A 9,266-nucleotide genomic window follows, 5' to 3' on the forward strand; every position below is an offset into this window, starting at 1 on the left:
GGCGTCGCCGGTGTGCCTACACTCATAGAAAATAATGTATTCGAATTTTAAAAACGTGGCGCGACGCGACGGTGCGCTTCTCGTCCGGTGTGCGACCGCCTGAAACGCTGTTTTTTTCACCTCCGTGCCCAAACGTCTTTGTTTGGGTTTCCGAAAGCGGATGATGTCAGGAAACAGTGGTTGCAATTTATTTTTTAACTCTGTTCCTGATCATTATAACCCCAATTTGCTATTGTGTGCTGCGCATTTTACTGAGGACAGCACAACATGAGGGAGTACAGTGCCTGCCGGATTCGCCAAAAAGCTTTTGTTGAAAGACGGAGCAAGGGGCGTGGCAGTACTGAAACACCGTCAAAGCTGTTCGCCAATCACAACACATTTTGTTTTTCGGAAGGCGGACCTTCATCAAAGCCGGAACTAATCGAGCCATTTGTGCCAGGATGGGGAGAAAGGTATTTTAATAATGTAAATTATGTGAAAATAATGCATTTTTCGAACCACCAAGCATGAGAGCATGTTCTAGTACACCCCCAAAACAAAATCAAGACTTTGTAAAAGAGCATAATAGGACCCCTTTAAACAAACTACACTTCCACCGTACCGTTGTCAGCAAAGCCAGTGGCAGTGATAATGGGCACTGCCACCATAACCAGACCACTGCCACTCCAGACGTACTTCATGAGGAACTGTTCAATCATGATGTACCACAGACGTTTTGATAGAATGAGGTTCATCTGCTCCGCCAGGGCACTATAACACTTCTGCAGCTGCCTCATCTCCACCTGCCACATGAGAACAGTTTAAATATACCAACCATTGAGAGACTTCAAAAAGTAAATGGCTAGTTATGGAACATTTTTAAATGTGGGCCTATGTATATATCTATGCACGTGTACAGTGACACCTTATGCCCATTATAAAAGTCCTCTGTAATTTAATAAGCAATTACGTTTACACTACATATGAGTGATGCATTTCCTCGCCTTATGCCCCACCATACAGAGCATTTATTAATGTTATATTGATTGTTATATCTGCCCGTGTGCATTATGCATTTCCTCACCGTATGTCCCCTGTAGAAAGCGATCTCCTCTGCATTGGCTATGATTCTGGAGTGCACATAACGCAAATAGCCCTTCCTGTGCGCCTCCTCCGCCACCAGCTTACCGAACCTCGGCGAGCAGGCGCGCAGAACCTTCGCCGTGGCGAACACCACCAGACCCGCTAAGAGAGTGGGTCCGGTTGCGTTCGCACCCCGAGATCTCGCAGTCTGTATTAAGGTATATGAAGTCAGTATCACGTCCAGGATGGGTTTGGTGAGGTTTGAGTACAGATGCGCAATGGACTGCGAGAACATCATCACATCCTCGGTTAGAGACTGGTCCGGGTTCGCCAGCCTCCCGTCCATGTTGCTGACCTTATAATAGGTCTGATCGGTGAAATAGGTTTTATATGCATGATCTACCAAACGCGTGCGGAACGCGAGCGCGAGCTTGCACTCCAGATAGCGGATCGCGCTGTTGACGAATGTGGCCGGGATGGCGATCAGAAGCCATTTCATCAGTTTGATCATGAAGCTCCGCGGCTGCTTCTCTACGATCGTTTTCACTATTTTACCATCCAAACCTGCCACATAAATAGACAGAAACGTCCGTGAAACTAGAGCTACTGAATGTAAACATAGTAAACCCAGTTCTTTGGTTACAAACCTCGGGAACACGATTTTAACCAGATCAAGAATCTGCTTGAAGAATTCCGCATTGACACCGGGTGATTTATTAAGGCTAGAGGCAGTCTCTGGTGTAGCTTTATGAGGAGTTATCAATCCATTCTTGTGTCCCGGTGCAGACGTGCTGTTCTTCGTTGTTTTCCGTTGATTTATTTGTTTGCAGATGATGGGGTAAAGCGTTTTCGCCCCGTATGCGACTGCCGCCAGGAACACCGCTCTTTTCGCCGCAGTGCTATGATTCCACCTCACTTTTGATGCTGCATGGAGGATGTTGCTCATTTTTTTATCCTGCTTTTACGAAAATAAGTAGTATGCAATCTTCAGTTTGTTCCAAATCACATCCATAGGGTCACTCAATGCCTTAAACAGAGAATATATACATAAAATTCATGGTACCGTAAGGTTGAAACTGCACTGCCTGCCAGGTAAGACGTTTCCGTCATTTGGGTTTTCCTTGCTGGTTACGCCCCCACTCCACGCTGATTGGCTGCCGCACTTGACGTATTGTAACAGAATGGTCTGATCCAAAGTGTCAAAAATGTAAAAAAAAAAATTAGTTATTTTGTTTTTTTAAATATATAAATAATGTTTTTCAAGTAAAAAACTATTTTTATTACTGTCATCATTATATGATTGTAATGATCAGTTTTTATCATGTGTTTTGTCAATAATATTTATAATAAAATATTTAGATCTAAAATCTGAAACATACACGGGCTAACCACTTTGCTGCATCTTTTTCTGTTCCAGCTACATTGTTCATTGATGGTGATTTAATAAAATATATTCAATTTCTGAAGGCAGTCCTTAAAATTAGAGAGAGAGAGAAAAGGGAAATGAATCGCTGATGTGGGTTGAGACGTCACAACTTCTGCTAAATTCTCAAGATCCACGCTCACAGTTATCGCTTCATGATAACCTTTATCTTATTAGCTGCTGCTATTAACATTGACCTAATAGCATAATAACCTGAAAAGTTAAAATGTTTACGCTGATTATCTGCAGAGAAAGAATTTAAAGGGGTCATATGATGCGATTTCAAGTTTTCCTTTCTCTTTGGAGTGTTACAAGCTCTTGGTGCATAAAGAAGATCTGTAAAGTTGCAAAGACTAAAGTCTCAAATCCAAAGAGATATTCTTTATAAATGTTAAAGGGGTCATATGATGTTGCTAAAAAGAACATTATTTTGTGTATTTGGTGTAATGAAATGTGTTTATGCGATTTAGGGTCGGAGGATCTAGGTTAGTGCTAACCTGCTAACGTTAACTTAAATAAAAGTCACTAATAACTGACTTTATATCATTACTTGACTGTAAAATGAACATACTTGATATAAAGTAATTACGTTTATATATGTATAATGGCGCATTCTCTTGACTAACCAGGAGCAAGTATATGAAAAACAAAGAAGACACAATAAAACAGAGAGTGAGTACTTTCTCCAAAGCAACTGTTTGAGACTTTTTCCACTCTTTTTAGTAACTACACAGTCTTAATACTACATTTGAACGATAACTTTATTGTAAATTCAAAAAATAACTACAGCTAGCTAAATGAATTTAGTTGCATGATTGGTAGTGATCGGACTGGGGTTACAGGTGGTTTAGTTTTTTTGTGTTATTTTATCTGAAACTTGTGCTTTTGTAATTCTCTGTTCCAGCTCAAGGTGTTTTTTTCAAAAGCAAAGGATGAAAAGAAAGTCACATAATATGGACTCATCCAAAGGATACAACCCTGACAATATGGATCTGCTGACATTATTCATAGTCAACCAGATTGCATCAAAGAAAGAGCAAACAGGTACAGTGATGGTGCACTTATAAATGAATACAACGCAAACATTATTTTATGGCCTTGTAATAAAGCTCATTTGTAGAATCATGTTATCTTTCGTTTTCTAGACAAACCAAAAACAAACCGTTTGACTGGTGTGAAAAGAACCAAAAAAAACTTTGAAAGAACCCTTAGAGATACCAATGAGCCCTTGCGCTCCTTCAAACCTGAACCTAGGTACCAGTCAGCCACAGTACAGGTATGCTTCAGTAAATTGGTTATTCCTTCTATATTTCCAAATTATTTAATCTACAGATATTGAGTATTTGTTTCAACAGTATTGAAACGCCTGGTTATAAAGTCAGAAAACATCGTCTTTCTGAAGAATTCAAGTTCAAGCCGGTAAGGATGACTAAAATGGTCACTACCACAAAATCATTCACCATTATTTTATTTAACAACCAGTGACATAATATAGCATTAGTACCACTTGTAGTATTCATGTGTATAAACGTTTATCATACAGGATTTAATAGTGGCCTCTTCTTCCTTTGTTGTCTCCTGTGCTTGAATCAAACCTGTCTGATGTCAGTGGCTCAGAAAATCAACCGCAACCATCCTCTACATCTGCTGGCTCCTCAGATCCAATCCAACCCAAACCCACACCATACATACTGTATCCTTTCTCTCAACCAACAAAGCTGGCTAATCCATGGCCAGATGAAGCTCCCATGCAAGATGTGTCACACAACAGCCCAGTGGCTGGAAATCAGTTTAAGAGCACAGTACCAAAGTGAGTACAATGATATTACTATATTCAGGTGCAATATGCCAATAAAAGAGAATAGACATGGGAAAGTGCATTTAACATTAAATTATCACAATCTGTTGTAGCCCAGAGAAGGGAGAGCATTCAGAGACCTCCATTTTATATCCATTCAACCCTTTAAAGAGCTGTGAACAACCTGAGGAGGCACTGTTCATAAATTTCAAGGACTTGGATAATAAAGGTAATAGTATAGCATCTAGCATATGTAGTTATGGGGAGATACTAAAATGACTAGATACTAAAGTGACTGTGCCAAACAATGAGATAATATTTTAAATTGGATAATGTATAAAAATAGAAATGAAAAACCCATAGGAAAAAGTGTATTGAAGTTTTAAAAAATTAAAATAAAACACTATGTGTGTAAATGAGGATTTTATGAAAACAAATTAATAATACAATATACTTAGGGGGAGAAAATAAACACTAAATGAGCAATATTTGAATTTGCCAGTTTCTTTTATGAAATGCTGCATTTACTTTATGAGCAAAAATAGCTCTTTCGAACACTTTCTAACATCTATACAACTCTTTTAAAGTTAATATTGATGGTGAATAATTCGTTTTTAGAATCAATTATTTTTCATGAGCTTTTGAGAAAATCCAAAAACAATATTACGTGCAATGATTGATTGACCTACTCAATTAATAATCTTTCCAAGCCTCCATGAGCACTCAGTCCAGAGTACAGTCAATACTTAAATTCATTGCATATTACAGATGTTCTTTATAATTTTAATTTCTTACAGTGCTCGCATCAATGAATTCTTCTGACAGGTCACAAAACATGGACAGTGATGGCCACCGCTCAACACAGGTATGGGAAAAATAAGCACACACACACACACACACACACACACAATTGATGAAATTGCTGACAAACTTGCTATTAATTGTACATAAATACTACCCCCTTGTGGTTAAAAGCAACATAGACATAAGCTTCAGTACATTTCTAATAAACTTGTTTTTTAGATGCCAACTTGGCTTGTGTTTTGATCTTCTCATTTTTTTTTCTTCAGGAATTTGTATGTACTGACAGCAACACATGTAAGTGTTCTGGTTATTGTTATTTATAAAGTATCATTTTAATGGTGCTCACTCAGAACAACAAGTTGTATGATGTTTCAGCAGGTGCTGATGGTAGCAGTGTCTTTGTGCATGTTGGCAAATTTCCAAGAGGAGTTCATCTCAGCTCAGATGACGTAAAACAAAAACTGTCCTGTAATCTGAATAATCCTAATCGCCATAATAATTAAATTGCTTTCTGTAATCTCTCCTAGTATATAGTGCGTGAAAAATGACCACATTTAACATAATGAGAATGCTTGGATTTGTTCTTAAAAGTATTTCAATGGATACATAATTCACTTCATTCACTGAAAGAATATTACATTCACAGTGTTCACAATTATCCTTTGTTTATAAAAAATAAAACCTGTTATAGCTTTATGATCCCCTGAAATTATATATATATATATAAACAAAAAATTGACCAGTGCCTACAGTGTGCCTGCTCAAAGAAACAGCTGTGCCATACTGAAGATAGTGTCAAGACAAAGCACTGTTGCTTATCGGTGGACAGTTTAACACTAACACATTCACAAGCTCGATCCTGCAAACAAGAGGCAAAATCAAACTGTGATTGTCAAAGTGAGGTAAAATCCAGACTTTCAGACAGTCAGAAACAAGTGATATGTGGACGAAAACACAAGGAAAATCAGTTTGTTTTTTCTCATCTGCAGACAGAAAGGCGTGATGGGAATCTCCCAATAACCTTGGAAACAGGGACACAAACAGGAGCTTTATTTTACCGAGATGTCTCAGTTCAGTGCTCACTTATTCATCGCAAAGTCCCTTTCCTCACTGCTGATCAGAAAACCAGCGTCTTTACCACAAGGTGGCAGTGTTTTAATTTTAATCAGTTCCTCAAGCCAACGACATACTTCTCCAAAAAATGTGCATAATAGAACAGGAAATATGCCCTCAGGGGCATCAGCGACTAACCAGCAGGTACAGAGACATACAAAATCACAAATAGGCATATCTTCCGCAGACTTCATAGTCGGAAGAGCATGAAAAGAGATCTGACATCAAATTTGAAACATCCTTTCTGCAAAGCCCCAGGTATAAATAACTAACCCATTGTGAAACCTCACAGGACACATTTTCCAAATGTTTCTGATCAAAACGAATCATCTTAAAGTGAATCACCCAAAAATGAACATTCTGTCATTATTTTCATACCTTCAAGTCTTCTCAAACTTGCATTTGTTGTTCTTTTCAATACAAATAGGACAACTAAGCTTGATAAAATTAGTGCAAACAACTCATGCACCATAAGTCTCCTGAAGCTATACAATGGATTTAAGTAGAATTCACACTTACGTATATTTCAACACGGCACATTGTTCAAATTTGTTATTTGATATCACTGACCCTGATGCAGTGCATCTTGATGCGGCGGGAAGATTTCAGCAAGTAGTTTGGGTCCAGTAACATTTTAATATTTTTGAAAGAAATTAATACTTGTATTCATTAAGTACATAATAAATTGATCAAAATTGACAGTAAAGACACTAATAATGTTACAATAAATGCTGTTCTTGTGAACTTTCTATTCACCAAAGAATCCTGAAAACAAATGTATTGCTGTTTCCAAAAAGTATTAAGCAGCGCTACTTAACATTAATAATAAAATAATAATAATAATAATATGCTTCTTGAGCACTAAATCATCATATTAGAATGATCTCTGAAGTGTCACACGACACTGACAACTGGAGTAATGGCTTTGCTATTTCAGGAATAAAATGTATTGTAAAATATATTAAAATAGAAAACAGTTATTTAAAATTTTAAAGGGGTCATATGATGTTTTTTTAAAGATCATTATTTTATGTATTTGGTGTAACAGAATATGTTGACATGCTTTAATGTTCAAAAAACACATTATTCACAGTATTACTGTTTTACATTTTTTTTATATACTAAATGCAGCCTTGTGAGCATTATTTACTTCTTTCAAAAACATAAAACAAAATCTAAGTTTTCCCAGAATGTTTGCCCCATTTATAGGTGAACTATTCCCACTTCATATCATGATTCTGAAGTTTGAATATACTGGTTTAAAATCTGAAATTGTATGTTTATGTCCTTTGTTTACTCCAGAACAGAAAAAAGAGCAGTGGTGGGAAAGCAGGGTGAAAATAGAAAAGTGTGACTACCCTCAGTTGGGAAGTGTGACGCGAAACCCTGTCAAGGACGTCAGGCGTGCAGGAGATAAAGAAATGAAGAGATGAAGAACTTCACAGCAGAGAAAGGTGCTAACTGGGTCTCCACGGAGACGGAAATGTGGGATTGAAAACCTGAATCTTAAAAACAATACTGTATGTTATATATCTTTATTATTACCTCCAAGTACATATTCAAGTTTTCAAAGTTCATATATTTAGTTTCATAGAATATAAATCTAGCAAAACATATACAGCAACAGTAATCAAATAATGTACAACACAACATTTGTCCTCACTAGTTTCCATCAACCGTATAAACGCTGCATTTTGTTCCACATACAAAAAAATAAAATAAAATACATCCATACACTTAAAACAGATGTGTTCATTGGTAACAACACAAATGGCTGTCCATGTTGGAGCACCTCCCAAGTACAATCTAAAATTCAAATACATCTGGTACACATGCAACTGCTCAATAAACCTCTAAATTACATCATACATGTAGACTCAAACGCATTGTCTCTATTCAGACTCTAGTTGAAGCAATATGTTTTTTTTTGTTGTTGTTGTTAGAGATTCAATTGGTGTCTTAAAGGAATAGTTAATCCAAAAATGTCAAAAATGTTTGTGTTGTCCTTTATGGTGATTGGCTTCCCCTGGTTACTGTATGCTATCATTTATACGTAAAAGAGCAGCTTGAACATTCTTCAAAACCTCTCCTTTTATGTTCCACAGAGTAAAAAAAGTAATACAGGTTTGGAACGATTCAATGGTGAGTCAACGATGACAAAGGTCCATTTGTGGGTGAACTATTCCTTTAAAATCTAAATTGATATAATGCCAAACATTGTGCCAATTGAATTTTTAATTTTCTCAACCAAATTAAGTTTTGTCCAATGGAAGATGTCAAATTACACATAATCATGTCTATAAATAAAACACGCAATACAGAAGGCCTGATGCCTTCTGCGCACAATTATGCACCTGATGCCTTCTGCGTCTGATGCGCACAATTATTTATCACTAAACAGAGTGAAACCTTTAAACAGGAACTTGAGTCGACATTATTGGTTGCTTTCACAAGAGCCATCAACTTGGTTTCGATAAAGCTACAACCACAACATAGAGATTTGCAGGTCGGTTGGGCACACCTTGATGTGTATTTGTCTTATTACAAAGTAGCACAACGGAATATTGGATATTACAATGTACTTGTCAAAACGGTTATCCTACACTGTTCCATGGACAAGACCAATGCAATGACGTTTGTACACTAGGCAATAAGGAAGACAAATTAAAATTATAATAAAAAATACAATTTAAAATATAAACATTTAAATTACATTTAAAAGTAAATGATACAAATTTTCAAAGAAATGAGTCTTAACAACACAATAATGACAACAACTGTCAAAACATAAGTCAAAATGATGAAATATTTTATAAGGCCACACTACACTATCACAGGGAACTGCAGAGAGCCGGTTTTCAAACAAGGACTCAATCTCTTCTAGCCGCCGTCCCTTAGTCTCAGGCAGGCAGCCATAAATGAAAAAGAAACCAGTTAGAGCCAAACTGGAATACAGGAAAAATACACCTGGAAAATGACAAAGAGATATTGGTTAATAAATGTGAATAATTTTAATAACAGCTAAAAATAACAATACTATACAAGACTCAAATATATGATTTTTTT

At 36.7% G+C, this 9,266-nt stretch overlaps 2 protein-coding genes and 1 long non-coding RNA gene across 3 annotated transcripts in view; 1 reads left to right on the forward strand and 2 right to left on the reverse strand.

Annotated features, from left to right (window-relative positions):
- The window catches only part of LOC107716148 (ATP-binding cassette sub-family D member 2-like), a 21,506-nt gene that overhangs the window by 9,469 nt on the left and 2,771 nt on the right, over window positions 1-9,266 (reverse strand). The window contains exons 2-3 of the mRNA XM_016522501.1: window positions 1,064-2,147; window positions 602-782 (exon numbers count right to left, since the gene is read on the reverse strand). Coding sequence (XP_016377987.1) covers window positions 602-782; window positions 1,064-2,008 — 1,126 coding nt within the window. The 5' untranslated portion in view covers window positions 2,009-2,147. The remainder of the gene's footprint in view (window positions 1-601; window positions 783-1,063; window positions 2,148-9,266) is intronic.
- Window positions 3,396-3,904, forward strand: LOC107716161 (uncharacterized). The gene is made up of 3 exons (XR_001637168.1): window positions 3,396-3,529; window positions 3,631-3,761; window positions 3,841-3,904. It is a non-coding gene; the product is annotated as an uncharacterized LOC107716161 (long non-coding RNA).
- LOC107716183 (proton myo-inositol cotransporter-like) overlaps window positions 8,660-9,266 on the reverse strand; it is a 69,040-nt gene continuing 68,433 nt past the window's right edge. Inside the window, exons 10-11 of the mRNA XM_016522549.1 lie at window positions 9,036-9,167; window positions 8,660-8,721 (exon numbers count right to left, since the gene is read on the reverse strand). Coding sequence (XP_016378035.1) covers window positions 8,660-8,721; window positions 9,036-9,167 — 194 coding nt within the window. The remainder of the gene's footprint in view (window positions 8,722-9,035; window positions 9,168-9,266) is intronic.

Source organism: Sinocyclocheilus rhinocerous, unplaced genomic scaffold (genome assembly GCF_001515625.1).
Source record: "Sinocyclocheilus rhinocerous isolate Xijiao unplaced genomic scaffold, SAMN03320098_v1.1 scaffold3022, whole genome shotgun sequence".
Lineage (NCBI taxonomy): Eukaryota > Metazoa > Chordata > Actinopteri > Cypriniformes > Cyprinidae > Sinocyclocheilus > Sinocyclocheilus rhinocerous.